Source organism: Notolabrus celidotus, chromosome 14 (genome assembly GCF_009762535.1).
Source record: "Notolabrus celidotus isolate fNotCel1 chromosome 14, fNotCel1.pri, whole genome shotgun sequence".
Classification (NCBI taxonomy): Eukaryota; Metazoa; Chordata; class Actinopteri; order Labriformes; family Labridae; genus Notolabrus; species Notolabrus celidotus.
The window spans coordinates 16,310,728-16,329,504 of NC_048285.1; the positions used below are offsets into that span (position 1 = coordinate 16,310,728).

Here is an 18,777-nt window from a genome sequence, read left to right on the forward strand (position 1 = left end):
GAGCATGCTCTCTGTGTTTTCATAGGTCACTTTGCTGACTGTAGCACCCAGTTGCTATGCAGCAAGTTGACCTATGGCTGTCCAAACATTTCTTCTTCCATATTCCACCAAGGAGAGAGAGAGAGAGAGAGAGAAAACTGTGGCTGAAAAATACAATTTAGTCAACTCTCAGCGGCATTTCTAAAGCCAAGCACAAAACTTTTTATTATTTATTTTAACTTAATGGATATAGAAGTGAATAAGATCTCGTGTAATACAGGGAAGCAGCAGTAGTAATATGTGACATGCAGGGGTGAGAAAAATTGAGCTTTTCTGTTTTGGCCTACTTTCCTGTGTGTGTTTGTGTGTGTGTGTGTGTGTGTGTGTGTGTGTGTGTGTGTGTGTGTGTGCGTGCGTGTGTGCGTGCGTGCGTGCGTGCGTGTGTGTGTGTGTGACTATTACACACACATAAAGACTCTGGTCAGCCGCCTTGACACCAATCCCACTGCTCCACCCTGCTGAGAGCCCTCTGCTGTTCAATGTACAGTATATTTTGTGTTCATAAAAGATGAACAACAAAATACCTCTATTGGACAGACCGGAAAGTGCAGTGGGTTATGTATAGTTTGTTTTGTTTTCATGCATCTCATAATGATGTGAGAGATGATAGAATATAAGCAGGCTTAGTTTCATTTTCATTGATCTTTTTATTCAGTTGTATAATCTATCAGAGTAGAGGAGAGAGAGAGTGTGACCAGATGAACATACTCTGCGATTGCTCAGAGCTATGGTTGCCTAGCTCTCATTCAAAGCATATTCTCCTAGCTTCACTGCCGTCTTATATGTAACAGTTTTATTCACATAAATGGTATAAGATAAACTTACAGCTTATATTATAAATCAAAGACGTTCTATTTTCTTGATACTCAAAGACTCCAAATCATATTTTTCAAACAACTATTGTTCTTTGCATGTCATATATATACAATATTAATCCATTCACTTCACACATTGTCTATTTTACTGCTCAGAAAACATCATTTATAAAAAAAAAACGTTTATTTTTGCTTTGGACATATAGCAAAATATTGATACTTTTATTGCCCCCCTTAGGAAAGATTTAATATATATTTTTTGAATATGTTTTTTATTTATTTTATAATTCACCAATTAGTGTATAAACATGTAGTCGATACAGACATACTAACAAGTACAAACATTACAAAACATGGAAGGACACATTTATACATTTGTGAAGAGAGAGAAAACAGAAGAGAAGAGAGGGGGAAAAGGGAACCCAATACAAAACAAAAACAAGAAAAATAAAATAAAATGAAATAAAACACCACAACAAAACAAAAACCAAAAAAACAAACACAAAAAGAAAACAAAAAGGGTGAACAAAAAAGAAAGAAAGATAATAATATTAGCAATCAATAAGAGTAGTGGCTCTAAGACCAAAAGGGATGAAAAAAAAGTTAATGATAATAACTCAGTTGGAAAGAAAAAGAGGAGATAGAAAAGAAAAGAGACTGAGTGAGGGAGAAGCAAAAAAAGAGTAAATACATAGAGGGTGGAGTCTGTTTGGGTGCATTATTAAATAAATTGATTTAATTGAAAGTAGATAATTTTCCAATGACTCAAATAACCCTTCCCATAGAGTTCTTTTTCACTTACATGCACAAATTCTTGTGCATATTTATGAAATCAAGACCTACAAAAAATCCTCTTGCATATCCTTAACTCAAAAGGAAGGGCACCAGCCTCAGTGAATGCCAAAATCGACCCTCAGTACAGGGTTCCTACTGAATCGAACTTGACCTCTGCATTTTACTCCAAACCACAACTTTCGCAACAGGGTGTGGAGTATCACACGCCAACATGCATGAAGGACAGTAATGCTTGTTGCACATGCAGATCCTGCTACACACCAGGCTGCTGTAACAGTTTCAAATGTGCGCAAGGGTGTGAGGGCCCATTCGTGTAAATTCGTGTAATTTATAGCCAACTTCACCAATGTCAAGCTTTTATATTGAGAGTTAAGAGTTATTTAGGTTTTAATTACATTGCACAGATATATTTCTACTGTTTCTCAAACGTACAGTATAATTTAGTAACATTTCAAACCATACAAACACTAGCATTCATTGGTTACTTCATCCTACAACAATCCAGTGATTACAGAACGTTGTTAATATCTAGTTGAGGTCTTTCAATTTCCAGCTTATCTCAGAACTAATTCACACAAACTACTGTTTATTAAACACATTGATAAATACTGCATCATGCTAACAACGCCTTTATTTGAGCACCTAAACATGTCATCATCAGTCACACAGCATATGGATCAAACACATGTTAATACGACTCCCTTTCACACTCACACTCAGTCAATTTACTCTAGAGTTACGTTTCTCTTGAGTGTCATTTGAAACCTCTTAGTCATTTATGATTCACTTAGAATTGATGTGTCATCTCCACTGCTATAATAATTCACATTACAGGAAATAGCTAAAAGTTCTTTGGCCTATGGTAATATACTGTGCTGTCTTCCTCTGCTTCTGATGGCTGCTCTGTCATTCCATGCTCATCAACAGATCCTGTTTTATGCCATTTAAACCTAAATCTGGACCAATAACACTCAAGATGCTTTTTGTAATATTATATTTTCTTTAGGTTTATTTATTTAACATGTCTTTATTTGTGCATCGATGTGTTTGCAGATCACCATGCTTGTGTGTGCGTGCATGCATGTGTGCGTGTGTGAGAGAGACGCTGGAACTCTTAAGTGCATTTCAGCCTCGTTTAAATCAGTCAATACTACAATTAGAAGCCAACCAAGTGGCTCAAAGGAAAGCAGTGTGCATTTTTGTCTGCTCTATTTGCACACTCCTGCTATATTTGTTTCTTACATTTCCTGCAATGAAATGATGCTTCATATATTTTAAAAAAAATGATCTATCTCTTTAATGTGTCTACATGTTTTGCAGTAAGTCCTCTCTCCAAATCACAATATCAATATGTACCTATTAAGTGACAAAAATAATTGCTGAAAAATGCTGCTTGGTAGACTGAATATATTTCTGTATGAATGGAATATTACAGCCCTTAGATCCTAAATTATACAGCAATGTGTAATAATCATATTCTGCATTTTATTTATTAATGAATTATTGGATAAGACAGTAAGATCGAACTACAAACCCATGGCAAAGTGGCATCAACAAATGCCTTGTTTTGTCTATTTGTCCAAAACTCAAACACACTGGTTCCCCTATCAAATGGGGCACAAATCAAATCTTCACATTGAACTAAAGCGCTCTTGGCTGTAGTGGTGTACATAGGGCTGCTGTAAGAGAAACACTCAACACTGAAAGAGTTTTTAAAAAACTCAAATACAAAAGTTTATGTGAAGGTATTGATGCAAGTGTATTGGCTCTAACGAAAGCTGCAGAAGTTGGCAAGGTCAGTTTGCGCACAGTTTTAGCCTCAGTGTTCAGCACAATATCATTTACAGTATGGATGTTGAGGCTACATTTTGCAGGGATTTAACTTCAAAATGAGTCATAATGTATTCAAAAATCATCAATAGGCAGTAATAGAGTCACTGCTAGCTAATAAACCCCAACTTGGTCAAGGCATATTGCTGTCTAACATGAGTCTGGTTCTGCTTGAGGTTTCTGCCTGTTAAAAGGAAGTTTTTCCTTGCTGCTGTAACTAGCTAAATACTGCAAGGTGCCACGTTATGGTGGATTAAGATTAGATAAGAGTCCTGTCTGTAAGAGGGGACTGGATCATATCCTGTCTTGATGTTGGGTCTTTGTTAATAATTTAACATAGAGTATGGTCTAGACCTGCTATGTTTGTAAAAAATGTTTTGATATAATGTTGGTTGTGATATGGCGCTATATAAATAAAGATCAATTGATTGATTGTTAGATAGCCAGCTGAAACTTTTAACATCTTTGAGCAAAAGTTATTATAACTGGCATAATCAATGGGTTAAGGTAAATAAGAATAAGCTGTTTGTAATCAAACATCCATCTACTGAACTAATTTTTGCCCTTGAATTATGCTTCAAGCTTCTGTAAAATATATTTTCATAATTTTCTATATGAATATTCTGAAACAGTATCCAGTGTCAGAAAGTTCAAGGAGAACGTGACTTTGCTCAGAAGATCAGAAAGGAGTAACTTCTATTCCATCTTATCCCTCTATCCCCTGTCAGCACCTTTTTGTCTTTGTTCCCCTCCCTTTCCTTTTTTCTCTACCCCCTCAGCTCTCTCTTTCTCCCTTGCCTCCCCTCTTCCTACTCACACTACCCGCCTGTGTTTTATTACCATGCCCCTGCAATATTGCTGGATATTAAAAAATATACATCAACCGAGCAATTATGGGCTATCAAAAAGATTACGTTTTGCCCGGGGCCCTGCGAGTGCTGCACAGTGGATGCATAGAGATGAGATGAGAAGGAAGCAAGTTGGCTCACCTCAGCGCGGGCCACTGAAGCACGACCAAGATGGGTGCAGATTGTAGAACATTTTAGATACTGCGGTCTACATCACACGGTAGCAATCTTGAATGCATGAACATGTAACACGTTTCAGCCTCACATTCAAACACACGCACTCAAGGTCACAGAGAGATTGAAAAAATCTCCAACTGCACAAATGTAGCTATTTTTCTATGTACATATTTATGTGTAGGAACATTTTGCACACAGACAAGTGTGTGCTCATGCTTGCACAAATAAATAAGGGGTATTTTAATACATGATTAAAGACTTCATACAATGAAACACATGCAGGCACACCCACACACAAAGCCTAGGGTGCTGTTATTGTCTGCCCTTTGTCATTCTCTTTAATGAACAAACACCAGCTATGTTGATGTTAGCTTGCACTGCAAAGGCCTCAGATTTTAAATGGGGAAAATAGCCCCTGTTAAGGAGCAATAACATTTAGACAAGGGTCTGAGAAGACTCTTTTAATAGGACTCACTTAAAATTCATAGTTGCTATGCAAAATAAATCAGCAATTTCCTGCATGGGGGCAGTGGGAAAGGGGATGATGGTGTGGGGAGCGAGGGAGAGGGAGGAGCAGAGAGTGAATAAGAAATGAGGTTTAAACGTTGGCAGTCCCAAGTTTGACACAGTCCATCATGTTGGGGGTGGCTGAGGGTTGAAGGTACGTGTACACACGCAAATAGGCTTGCAGATGCTCACATAATAGTCATAGCCCTTTGGAGTTTTGTTTGTAGTGGGATGAAAGGAATTGCTCTGTGTGAGAAAAAGACAAGGTAACATGTTTCGAGTGTGTGTTTATTTGTTTGTGTAGGAAGGTTTCTGTTTGATGGTTGTATGTCTGTGTGTGCATGTGCTCGTTAGCCCTCTTAATTTGATGTTACAGAATACAGCTATAGATGACAGGCTGACTGATACAGCAGTAGAGCTCATAATACTAGCTGACAATTTGTCACATACTAGCTTACTGCAAATAACTGACATAGTTTCCTTTAAAACACTTCAAAGTCACTTTTCACCAGACAGTGGCATGTCTGGTGAAATAGCTTCAGTCTCTCGAATGTTGGAGAGAGAATCAGACTCAATATTTTCCAATCAATCTCTTCACTAACCATTAAAACAAAAACAGTCCTCTGCATTTTTATCCTAGTTTTGCAACAGAATGGGTGAGGTGTAACATGTCAGGGCAATTCAAAAACTGTTAGGCAAGTTGTCATTCAGACAATTATAGTATAATACGATCCATTATGAATTCAAGTGCTTTAATTGACTTGTGATTTTCTAACCTTCCTGGCACTCACCCGGTACCAGATGGGTGCCTGTGTGAAGCCAAAACAAATGATTGCAAAGTAATCTACAAACATTATTTGACCCTGGGAAATTCTGTAAAATGAGTTAACATGTGTGTATATGAAATGTTTTGTGTTATTTCCTTTTCTGTGGTTGGAATTCAACTGTGAGCGTGCATCCCTATTATTTCTTGTAATTTGTATTACGTCTCCACTTGTACAGTGTACGTATATGCAAGACCAGAACTTCTAAATTATTTTTTTTATGGTTGCAAATGTCCACATCTGTATATGTTGGAATAGTTGTATGCCTGTGTGGGACAACAGCTTGTCCAGCTGACTTGTCTGCTGCATATGAATAATCAAAGTGGTCTCTCTCATCATTAAATCATCGCTGTCCTGGTGGGAGCCTTAGGGGGGAGATGAAGCGAGATAGCAAGTGAGAGGGAGGGAGAGAGATCATAGTTAGCGCTGCAGGGGTACATGCTCTCTCTCTCTCCTCCATCGTGTAGTGTGGCTGAGATGTGTCATGAGCACAAGTCTTTTCTGCTCTCTGTGCTCGCCCACTTAGCTCCCCCAGACACAGCCGCTCTCATCCACATGCACTTATACATATGCACTCCCAGTATAACACTCACAATCATGCACACAGACACATTATTCAGGAGTGTACAGACATTTATACACTGACTCACACGCGCGCACACACACACACACACACACACACACACACACACACACACACACACACACACACACACACACGCACGCACACACACACACACACACACACACACACAAGAGAGAAGGCCTCCAACGTCCAAGTATTTGCTACTTGTAGCTGCTACTACTGTCCTTTCTGGTTTAGTTTTCTGGTCCAGGACTTTTCTCTTTTGACTCTTACTACTCTCATTAATGTGGTTGAAGGCCGAAACATTCCAAAGCAACCAGATTAAAACATGAGTGATAGTGGACATGCACTCTTTAAATGGACTTACAGGACTCTCACTAAATAATATTTCTTCTGTGTAGTGTCTGCTTTGGGAAATTGTGAACATTTACTCTATTTTGGTATTTCAGATATAAGCCAAAAGTATAGTGTCATTGATATTAAATGTTGTGTCATTAGCAAAATTGTAATTTAACAATATTCTGAACAATTTTATCAGTTACAGTACCTTACAGGTTTCCTATGAGGCTGTTTTGTTTGTGACTATCTGAAATTAAAGGTCTGTAAATGGGAATAGTTAGCGATATATAGCAGTCAGATTCTAGATTAAAATGCTTACAGGCTCACCGCTCCTGTTAGTTCAGAGGCAACGGTGGCTTTTGAGGACAAAAAGCTCCTGAGTGCATGCTAAGTATGATAATCCATCTGTCCAGTTTTTACTCTCAAAAACCTTTAGTACTTCAAATTATTCTGTGCAAAACAACCACTCTCTTCGTCCTCTTCTTCTTCTTTTTCTTTGTCGTCCATTGGTCTTTTTCCCCACTAAACATGGAAACATGTGTGGCCTGCACTAGTTTGTCAATGCTTTGCTACTATAGAATCATGGCAGTGCAAGATGGCTGCCTTAGTGGAAGAGGGAGGGAATGGAATCCCCGCCAGACGGTGGCTGTAGAGCGTTTAAAGCTGTTTGCTTCAATAACAGAAGAAGAACAGTGCTAACTGGATTAAATCTCAAAAAAATGTTTTTTAAACATTAGCGACAGTCACTGGAAATACATACAGTATGTAGTGGCGTGAGATTTAGACATGGAGATAATCACAGAGACTTAGCATAGCTATAAAATGTAAACTGCTAGTGCCAACTATTAGGACCACCTCGTCCCGCCCGATTATGAATAATCGCCAAATAGATGCCAGTGATTATTGAATAGTATTTTGGCTTAAAATGTTCACCCCTAATTTTAATTTAACAGAAACACAACAATTTTCATATTCAGGTAATTATACACTAATTAAAACTAACTTATGAATATTATATTCAAATTCTACCAAATCTGTTCTACTAAATGCAGCTAAATACCACACACTGTACCATTAAAGCTTTTTCTATTGTTCCTTCTATGTTGAACATTTATGAATTTGATCTTGACTGAATAAAAAGCTGGAGTGCTCCTGGGAACAGAGCAGACTGTTGTTCTGGGTACATTTTCACAATCTTGTCTTCTAAAAATGTTCGTGTGCTTGGCCAGTTTAGATTTTTTTCAAGCTGTAAATCATGAAACAACTGCCAGTGATCCTATCTTTTGAATTGCTTGAATGCATTGTAACTAAACCTATATTCTCCACATATTCCTGTCAGCTCAAACTAAAGAAGCTGTTGTGTTTCAAATCACAGATCATTGTACTGTAAAAATACCTTTAAATCTCAGTGAGCTAAAAATTCAGGGGACTGCTTTAGAAAGTGAAAAAACAGAATGAAAGAAAGTGTGAGAATGGGAATAGTTCTTTGTGTGAGTCCAGACTGTAAGTTGTTTTTGTGAGAGACATTTAAAACAGCACATACACATACACACTCACACAGGCAGGCTGGATGTGCTTCTAATGAGCCTGGTGTGTGGTTACGGCGTAGAGCCAGACCGGCTCCACTTTCAGACCGATGGGAGTTCAGTGAGGAGTCACCACTTTCTTTTCTACTCCTCTACCTCATCCTCAAAAAGCAGAACGTTAGCATTCGCTGTCATTATCAAAGCAGTCACTGGCTTACCTGAAGGGTTCCGTCTTTAGTCTCTATTTGTGGGAGGCAGGTAGACTTAATCATAAGTTCATGCTGCTCCCTGAAGTGTTTAAATGATTTTCACAATTCAGAGAAAATGAGAAATGGAATGTACTTCCTAAGACAAAAAACAGAGTGAAATACCTTTGTGTTTCTGTTTACAAAAGTGCAGTTAAATTGCTCATTGGTAATGAACAATAAAGATTAAGACGTATATGATTAACTAGCAAACTACCTAAGTGGTGGTAGATGTTTAGTGGAGATAAGATGATGTTTTTTACTTTGCAGACATCTTCAACTAATATCCCCCTGTCTTTTCTCCGCCATTCTCTCTTGTCATACTTTATTTTATTTTTTTATTTTATATGTTTTTTACAACAGGGACAGTGTATAGCCATTTAGTTGTACCAGAGTTAGCTAGCAGATAATTTACATCTGTAGTCCCTGGGCAGGAGACAGAGGCGATGCCTCTATTAAAAGCGATGCCTCTGTTAAAAAATACTTCTGTCCTCTTCATTTAGTTCCAGCAATGATTACCTCCTACCCCAACACCACTTTGGCTACCCAAGGCGAGGAGAAGAAGATGAGCTGCATTGCTCACGGGGAGAAACCCATCATGGTGCGCTGGGAGAAAGAGGAACGCATTATCAACCCTGAAACCAGCCGATACGTGGTTACTGTCAAAGAAGTTGCTGACGAAGTCATCTCCACGCTAATGGTAAGTGTCACAAAAACATTCTGACATAATGAAAAGCAGACAAGAAGTGAGAACAGACATTTTCTTTTCAGATCAATTTTATTTTTTAGACAATGGTCTTCAAATAAATTAGGATGATGCATATTTTCAAAACCTGCGTATGATATCTGTCTCTGTAGATAATGCCAACTGTTCGTGAGGACTCAGGTTTTTTCTCCTGTCATGCCATCAACTCATTTGGTGAGGACAGAGGCATCATACAGCTGACAGTGCAAGGTAGGCTACTGCAAGACTCAGACTCAGTTCTGTTCACCTTAGTTGGTTTTTCTGTTTCGGGAACACTGCTATAACACCGTTGGGTTCACACTTTCCCCCCAGAACCACCTGACCCTCCTGTGGTGGAGATCCGGGAGGTTAAAGATCGAACCATAGCTCTCAGGTGGACCATGGGCTTTGATGGCAACAGCCCCATCACAGGATATGATATTGAATGCAAGAACAAATCAGGTAGATGCATGTTTAAGAGAAAGTCTGTGTAAACAATTTACACAATTTCTGTAACAAATACAGAATCTGAATGATACCAACATTAAATTCTCCCAATGTGTTCATTTTAGCGTCATGGCTATCAGCCCAGGTAACCAAAGATGTGTCACCGCAGCTCAACCAGGCCACTATTATTGATCTCCATCCGTCATCCACTTACAACATCCGCATGGTCGCCAAGAACATCATTGGCAACAGCAACCCGAGCAATGAGCTCACCATCACTACTGATGAAGCAGGTAACTTAGCTCTTCATGATTGTCATGATCAGAGTCCTGTGAAACATCTGTCACATTTTAAAGTGAAAAGGATCTGAACACTGCAGGCATTAAGGGAGTAACCCTGCTGCTGCTGGAATGATTTTAAAAAACAACAACTATAACCCCACTTTCTTCAAATCACTCTTTAAGTGTTAATTTTGCCATTATTTACCTTTTTATTAACATTCCATCTAGAAAAGGCTTGAAAAGACAATCTCCTGCTATAGTTTACATTTCCTACCGGCCCTCAAACCCATTTAGTCATCTTGCTCATTATTACTTTATGGTTATTTTAAATGAAAGCCATCATCTTTTATATCTAAGGAAACAAATGAGTTCACTGTTGCTTTTAGTCAGCTCCATCAGCGTTCACTTATGTCTATTGCCGCTAATGTTCCCCTCAAGGCACAGCAGCACATTAAAACGCCCCATTTTTCTAGATTCATTGCTTAAATAAAGCCATCAAGTTCCTGATTTAAAATAAATCTATAACAATTCTCACATTACTTCAAAGGTTAAAGTTGATCATGTTTCAAGTTATTTGAGTGTTATTATTAAGTAAAGAGAACTGCAGAGTGCTTAAGACAGAGAGAGCAAGATTCTTAACTCAATGGCTCCATCTAGTGAAATATCATTGGAGGAAAAGGGATTCGCTCCCTCATCTCTTCTGGTGTTTCAACAGCATTGTACAGTAATACTGAATGATTTGGTTTATTTACAGCTCCTGATGGCCCTCCACAGGATGTCAACCTGGAACCCACTTCCCCACAGAGCATTAAAGTTTCCTGGAAGGTAAAGACCAGACCTTATGTGCAAATCTATATATTTTTTAAATTGTTATTATTATTTTTAATTTAATTTTATTTAAGTGTTGCAGAACAATAACAGGAACTAACATTTTATTGTAAAACTGTGTGTGTGTGCGTGCGTGCGTGCGTGCGTGCGTGCGTGCTTACGTGCGCGTGTGTGCTGTGTGCGTGTGTGTGTGTGCGTGCGTGTGTGTGTGTATGTGTGTGTCTTTCTATGTTTATTTTAACAAATTGGACAGTGGTTTCAGATTAACTGAGTGGGGGTAAATAATGGAAATAGATCTGAGGATGGAGTTGAGCTAAATAAATAACAGAAAGACCAAACATTAGATACAAATAAATTAATCAATTAGTAATAAAATTTAATACAAAATTAATTAATTAATTAATTAATTATAAATACACAAATAACTAACTAACTAAATAAATAATCATTAATGGTTACAATAAAATTGAAGCCAGTGGAAAGCATCAGAGCCAGTATAGACTTGTCGAATTTGTTGCTAGTTTTCACTGACCTAATAGCTAGTGGCAGTCTGAAAATAAGGATTTGGTTCTAATTAATACAGGTAAAAATAGAAAATTAATATTATGAAGATATTACTTGAATAATATTTCACATGTAGCAGATTTAATCATGATGCATTGCCATGCTTTTAATGTCCAATATCAATTTTTAGTTAGATATGATGTTTGCGTTAATATTTAATGTTTGAATTGTTAAGGTAAAGGTTAACTAATCCTCTTAATAATGTTCCAAAACATCTTCCCCGTCTTTTCCTCCTTTACTGCAGCCTCCTCAGAAGCACCTGCAGAATGGTGTGATCCGTGGCTACCAGGTGGGCTACAGGGAGTACAGTCCTGGCGGCAGCCACCAGTTCACAATCATCAGTGTTGACACCACAGGTGACACCACAGAAAGCATCACACTGGACAACCTGAAGAAGTTCACTCAGTACAGTGTTGTGGTTCAGGCTGCAAACAGGGCGGGCACCGGGCCATCATCTCAGCAGGTGGTCACCAAAACTCTGGAGGACGGTAAGGCTGAAGGAGGGTCTTACATGTTTGGGGATCTGTACATATCAAGCAAGGGATTGCAAAGCTTTATCACACATCATGATCATCGTCTGTTATTTTGTTGGGATCTTGCTGATTGACTCGATGATTTAAACTTATGACCTAAAAGCTGATAAAACATCTTGACCTTATAGTCCATCTGGCTTGTTCTCTTACACATAACAGCTCTCAAAACAGCTCTGACAAATTCTTGTGCAAAGGCACCCCATAGTGGTCTTTTGAATGGCATAATAGAAAAACATGTTCTAAATAAGTATTGTTTCTGAAAAATACCCAAATTGGTTATTCTGGAAATGATATGAGTAACATTACCTTTATTTTCCATCATTATGCCCACAGTCTTCAACTAGAAAGTATTCATGCAATAGTGTTTTGAATTTCACAACAAGATCAACTTAATTTTCAAATATCTTTCTTCTTTCTTATAATCATTAGGGAGAAGTCATTATCTCTAAAATACTGAAAACATGGATCCATTTAAGAGTTAATCATCAAGTTTGTTTTAATTCTGATATAAATCTGAATTAGTTAGTGAAGAAGAAAAAAGCATACAGCTGTTGTTCCAGTTATGTACACATTACAAGTGTTTCATTTATTTAAAAAGAATATCCAGATCGCTCATGGTGTCAGCTGTTTTTAAAGCTGAGTCTTTAACCTGCACGAGTGTTCTTGCACAGATCATTGCTCCAGCATCTTCTCTATAGGCACCATTACTATACCACTCCAACATTTTTCTTCCTCCCTGTGTCTCTTGTAGTACCATCTCGGCCCCCTGAAAACGTCCTGGCTGTGGCAAAGTCCCCAGAGGTCATCTCGCTGTCCTGGATGCCTCTGCCTCGAGAGGCTCTGAATGGAAACCTGCAGGGATACAGAGTCATCTACTGGGCCAACCTGCCAGATGGAGGTATTTAAATCAACACACCCAAACATAGTATTTGATGTATATCAATACATTGAGTTCCCTCTCTGGGTTTGTATTCCACTGCTTTTGTGTCTTGTCATGGTTCATCCACCAGGGGACGCCGTGGTATCGTTAAATGCTGGCGTGAGTTGTAGAGGCAGAGTAACTATGTATTAATATCACAAATTAAACCTGCTTTCCAATACAGCATACATTTAAAAAAAATTATCATTTATTTTACATGCTTAATCAAGAGCAGTTAAAAGCAAAAGATGAGAATAAAGGCTAATTCATTAGTCTGTCTTCTGAGTAAACAGCTTATTCATTTCAAAATGAATAATCATTACTGCACATTTTTAAACATTTAGTGTGATTCTCAGCAACTCATTTGCACTTGAATGTACTAACAGTTACATTACAGACATGATTTTTTTTCTTATGTAGACCAAAAACAGCATATTCAGTGAGACAATGCAGTCTTTGTCTCACTATGTGCCATTCCTGTGTTTTCTCAGAATGTAAACCAGCTGTATCTTTCCTGCAGTCAGTCTGGCTGCTCTCCATCAATAATTCACAATGCAATACTTTAGTGAGGCCGATTGCCTCAGCTCTGAGTGACAGGACACAAAGGGAGAGAGAAGAAAAGAGAGGAACCAGAGCAAAAATAAATGTATATTCCTTTTATGGCATCTATTGTGGGTTTTGAAAATTAAACATTAAGAGGAGCTATTTTCTATAAATGATCTATGCTAAACAAATAATTCTCAGTTGATGCTCTCAAACTGCTTTTATCAAGAGTAAGTAAGTAAGCAACCAGTATTCTAACTTCTCGATGCTTAATTAGCTGTTGTTGGTAACTGTTTACATAAAAGTCAGCAGAACTGTTCCTTTGTACTGTGTTGTAACAGTTTTGAGACTCAGGATTTTAAACATTGATCCTTTGCTGTATCAGAACTGGGAGAAATCAGAAACGTGACCACCAATCAGCCAGCTCTCGAGTTGGATGGTTTGGAGAAGTACACCAACTACAGCATCCAGGTGTTAGCTTTCACCAACGCTGGAGATGGTGTCCGCAGTGAACAGATCTACGTCCGAACCAAAGAGGATGGTATGACACATGATCACTTATGCTTACTTTTTAAATAACGTTCTCATAACTTTTTGAAGATTTGAAATAAATTGAGGATTTTTGTCTGCTTATATCGTCAGTTATATAACATAACATAATATAATTGAGTCTGATTTAAAAGTAAAACATTATAAAAGTTAAATGTATACATATTCAGTATGTCTATCTGAACACACCTGAAACCTTAACTGCTCTCCTCATCCCCAGTTCCTGGTCCTCCAGCGGGGGTTAAGGCTGCAGCATCCGGTAGCACTGTGGTGTTTGTCTCCTGGCTGCCCCCGCTCAAACTTAATGGCATCATCAGGAAATACATCGTATTCTGCTCTAACCTGCATCCGATGGTAATAGCATCTATTTACCAGAAGTGTCAGGGGATTTCTTTTGAAATCTGCCACCAACAATAAACTAAACAAGTGTTTCTGTCTTACTTTAAGCACAAATCGTTCAATAGGATGAAATTAAACCACATTCAATCAAAAAGTCCAGAATAAGGTTTTATTTTGAAATGTTACGAGCCACATACAAGACCTGAATTGCTTGTAATAACAAAAAATAACCTTCTTTATGCAGTATTATTGAATAAAGACATAATTCTTATTTAGTACTTTTTTCTTATTCTATTGGCAGATTTTTTTAAACACATTTAAAGCAATCCAGGCCTTAAATTCTTGCTTGTAATATTTTGAAGTAATATATATTTCCACACTTGTCAGGGGAATGTAATTCATATTAAGTATATAAGAAATTTTTTTACTACAAATAAGACAAAAACACTTGTTCAGTTTTGGCGGTGAAAATGTAAAATGTTCCTCAGAATAAATTGACAGAGACACTTTTTCTGTCTCTCTGGAAACTGCTACTGCCAAATGATACATTGATCTTTTCCCTTACTGTCTATTTTACAGGTGATGAGCGAATTTGAAGCATCTCCAGATATCTATTTCTACAGAATCCCCAATCTGGCTCGAAACAGACAGTACAGTATCTGGGTGGTTGCTGTGACAGCTGCTGGTCATGGCAACAACAGCGAGAAGATCACAGTTGAGCCTCTGGCTAAAGGTACACCACCCTAACCAAACGTACCCAACACAAATCTATAACACTGTAAAGATGTTTACATTATCTGCAATTCCCTCCAAGCACAACAGACACAAGTGGCTTTCCTTTTACTTATTACATTATCTTGAATACAAGGGTGCACTTTCGATGTTGGTGTGTTGTGAGATCTCTTTACTGCAGTGTTAAATACATTTAAGTCAAAAGAAAAATACTAACACACTTTTGTTTTAAAGAAATACTGTAAATCCTAAAATACACACCAAGGCCTGTGTCATAGAAAGGTACCAGGCCTTAATTTGAAACAGGGTTGCGTTATTGTCTGAGAAGTATAATAGATCATATTTAAGTACAAAGTGAGGGTTCACTAAAGGATTGTGTGGCTTTTGCACCCGCTAAACCTGTGCAAATGAGACATGGTATTAATTTGACTTTACTATTTTTGTAATAACCAGGGACAACCAGCGCAACAGAGAGTAAAGAAGCTGACAGCTGACATCATCTCAGTCACAATAAATGCAAAATTTGAGCAAACTGCAGAGAACTGAAGAAGTTTGTGGGCAATTTCAGGCTTGAATATCATTAGCACAATTTGCTTTGGGAGTGAGATCTTCAGATGGAGCAGATAAGAGTCTCCTGGCCAGTAATTCATCTGTTAAGGCCATGATCACAGCCATAATAAGGGGCCCGGCCACAAATTAAGAACTGGCTTTGTTTGAGAATTTTACAGTATATGAATAAATGTTAAAGAGGAATTAAAATACATCTTCAAAAGTGACATTTAAGAACTAATTGATGACAGAAGAAACCCCATTGTTACTACTGGTAACATTTAACCAGTATGTGTTTTATCTTTTTGCGAAAGTGTCATCCCAACCACCAATAAAGTTATGGATTTTTTTGTTATTTTGGCTTTTAGCACCAGCCAGGATTCTGACCTTTAATGGGACTGTAACCACCCCTTGGATGAAAGATATAGTTCTACCATGCAAGGCTGTCGGGGACCCTCCTCCTACCATCAAGTGGCTGAAGGGAAAGTAAGTCTCAAATAAACATTGTCATACAACATAGAGGGTTTTTTTTCACACATGAATGCATTGACTTCTCATCATTGCCTACAGAAATAATTTTCCCATCTTTGCGTCTGTCTTTGTCCAGCACAAATGGAACCCCGACACCTGTTCTTGTGGATGGTCGTCGTAGCGTCCATGGCAATGGCAGTTTTATCATCCGAACAGTGAAAGCAGAGGATTCTGGGAACTACAGCTGTGTGGCCAGCAACAACTGGGGGTCAGATGAGATCACACTCAACCTGCAGGTCCAAGGCAAGCAGAAAACTGAAACACTCTAACGTTCATAATGTTTCACTGATTGCACGGACATATTTCTTAATCAGGATGAATGTAGCCAGTTTGAAAGAGATTCAAGCATACAATGGCTCAGGGCTTTAACAGCTGCTAGGTTATATAACTTTTCACATCCTATCAGATCTGAGAGCACAAAGGTGTCTGCTCCCCCCTCCATCTTGACCAGGAGAATCCCTGATCCAGCATAATGCTGTTACTGAATGGTCTCAAGAGGACACAAAGCACTTAAATACCAACACTAACCATGCAGTGATTGTTTTTTGTCCTCAGTCCCACCTGACCAGCCACGCCTCACAGTAACCAAGACAACCACTACATCAATCACATTGTCATGGATACCCGGTGACAATGGAGGGAGCTCCATCAGAGGTGAGAACAACACATCGGCAGGAACATACACAACAAATGATACGAATCAACACAGTAAAAACTTTCATGATGTCTAAATGTGATTCGCACAAACACAAAAAGGCTCCAACTACATACAGAGTCAGCTCCCTTTTCTCTTTTTGCCCACGATTACCAAAGTCACCTCCTCCTTTACCTCAGTAGCACCCTTGTTTTTGCCCCTATTTCTCATTATCTGGTTGTCAGACTGAATACTCCGGTCCTAAAAGGTAGATTAAAAAGCAGCAAAGAAGATTAGGGCTGTTTTAGTGAAAGATTAAAGCCCTCCATCTTAAAGAAAGTGCAATCAGAGTGAGACTATTTGTGGTGATTCATCATTGCTACTAATCACTGAGCTCCTGTCTTTGGAGTTGTAGTCACTATAAAAACTGTCTGTGATACCTTCCCCTATGGTATTTGTTGTGCTCCCCTGCTCACAGCATCATCCATCACTAAAATAAAAACATCTAAGCTTACAGTCATCTATTTTTAGCCAGGCTTGCCGTTTGCTCAAGGGAAGGCAATGTTGGTTCCACTGGCTCCTCTTCGGACTGTCACAACAAACCTTTTCTCCAGATGACAGTGACTTAATAATTTGATGAAAATATACAAAAATATGGTATTTGCAGGGCCTGGAAAACCAGTTGTAAGTTGTAAGGGCAACCAGTAGGTCAAATGCTTACTTTTTTACAGTCCTTTACTTACACACATGACTGACGACAATGTGTTTACGGTTCCAGTTTTAAGATAGGTAGACTTTGTTTTGGCATTTATACAGTTTTTCAAAAACATGTTTTTTTGTTATTAAATTACTTAATTAATTATTGATTATTAGAAAAAAATACATGCCCATAGTAAATACATTTTTGATTATGAAAAAGCAGTATTTAAAAGTCTGGATTACAGAATAAGAAGATCAAAGTTACCTACCTATTTTTATCTTGAATTATCATTAATCCAACTATTTTAATATTCTTTTGATGAGCAACCTCACAGGACTACATATTTCTTTAAAATAAGAATAAGAATAAATTGATCAATCAATCTTTATTTGTATAGCGCCAAATCACAACAAACGTTATCTCAAGACGCTTTTTACAAACATAGCAGTTCTAGACTGTACTCTATGTTAAATTATTAACAAAGACCCAACACCAAGAAAGGATAAGATCCAGTCCCCTCTTACTTGAAGGACTCAGTCTGATCTCATCTTAATGCACCATGAGTACAGCACTTTGCAGTGTTTGGCTAGTTACAGCGGCAAGGAAAAACTTCCTCTTAACAGACAGAAACCTTGAGCAGAACCAGACTCATCTAAGACAGCATCTACCTTGACCAAGTTGGGGTTGGAAAGAGGGATAGAGGAGAATAAGAAAGAGAGAGCGATGATAGTGATGAGAGATAGTAGTAGCTGTTGCCACTGGAGTCCAGCACTTCCGTAGCTGCTGGAGTCTGGGACATCCACAGCAGCAGGACGTCCACAGCAGTGACTTTGTCGACGATGAGGAACCTAAGAAGAAAATCAACATAAGAAAATATACACATTATAATTGTGCTTATATAATTTGCTGTTTACGTAAAAAAAGATATATATATATTGTAAAATATCTTGTCACCCCCATATTCCCCTCTCCCACTCTTTGTTTGCTTCTTCAGGTTACATCCTGCAGTACTCAGAGGACAACAGTGAGCAGTGGGGCAGCTTTCCCATCAGCCCTAGTGAACGCTCGTACCGTCTGGAGAACCTGAAATGTGGCACCTGGTACAAATTCACCTTGACGGCCCAGAATGCTGTGGGGCCAGGACGCATCAGTGAGATCATTGAAGCTAAGACTCATGGAAAAGGTATGAAAATGCTGCATAATGGACTTTACTGCAAGTAGTTGCTGCGATGGGAGTGAGAATAAGTAAAATGGAGCCCTGTGGCAAAAACGTAATAATGGCGTCTCAGATCATTCACAGCAACATCCTTAGGGATTGATGTCCTGCCTTTGTTATAGTTTTTCTTGTATACAAACAAAGGTGACTGAAGAAA

The 18,777-nt window shown here is 38.3% G+C and overlaps 1 protein-coding gene across 1 annotated transcript in view; it reads left to right on the top strand.

The window, feature by feature from the left end:
- Positions 1–18,777, top strand: part of dscamb (Down syndrome cell adhesion molecule b) — a 114,476-nt gene that overhangs the window by 83,896 nt on the left and 11,803 nt on the right. Inside the window, exons 12-25 of the mRNA XM_034700402.1 lie at positions 9,035–9,231; positions 9,390–9,486; positions 9,589–9,717; positions 9,828–9,995; positions 10,738–10,808; positions 11,620–11,863; positions 12,660–12,806; positions 13,756–13,911; positions 14,140–14,273; positions 14,838–14,991; positions 15,908–16,025; positions 16,147–16,313; positions 16,626–16,724; positions 18,399–18,587. Of these exons, the coding sequence (XP_034556293.1) occupies positions 9,035–9,231; positions 9,390–9,486; positions 9,589–9,717; positions 9,828–9,995; positions 10,738–10,808; positions 11,620–11,863; positions 12,660–12,806; positions 13,756–13,911; positions 14,140–14,273; positions 14,838–14,991; positions 15,908–16,025; positions 16,147–16,313; positions 16,626–16,724; positions 18,399–18,587 (2,070 nt within the window). The remainder of the gene's footprint in view (positions 1–9,034; positions 9,232–9,389; positions 9,487–9,588; positions 9,718–9,827; positions 9,996–10,737; positions 10,809–11,619; positions 11,864–12,659; positions 12,807–13,755; positions 13,912–14,139; positions 14,274–14,837; positions 14,992–15,907; positions 16,026–16,146; positions 16,314–16,625; positions 16,725–18,398; positions 18,588–18,777) is intronic.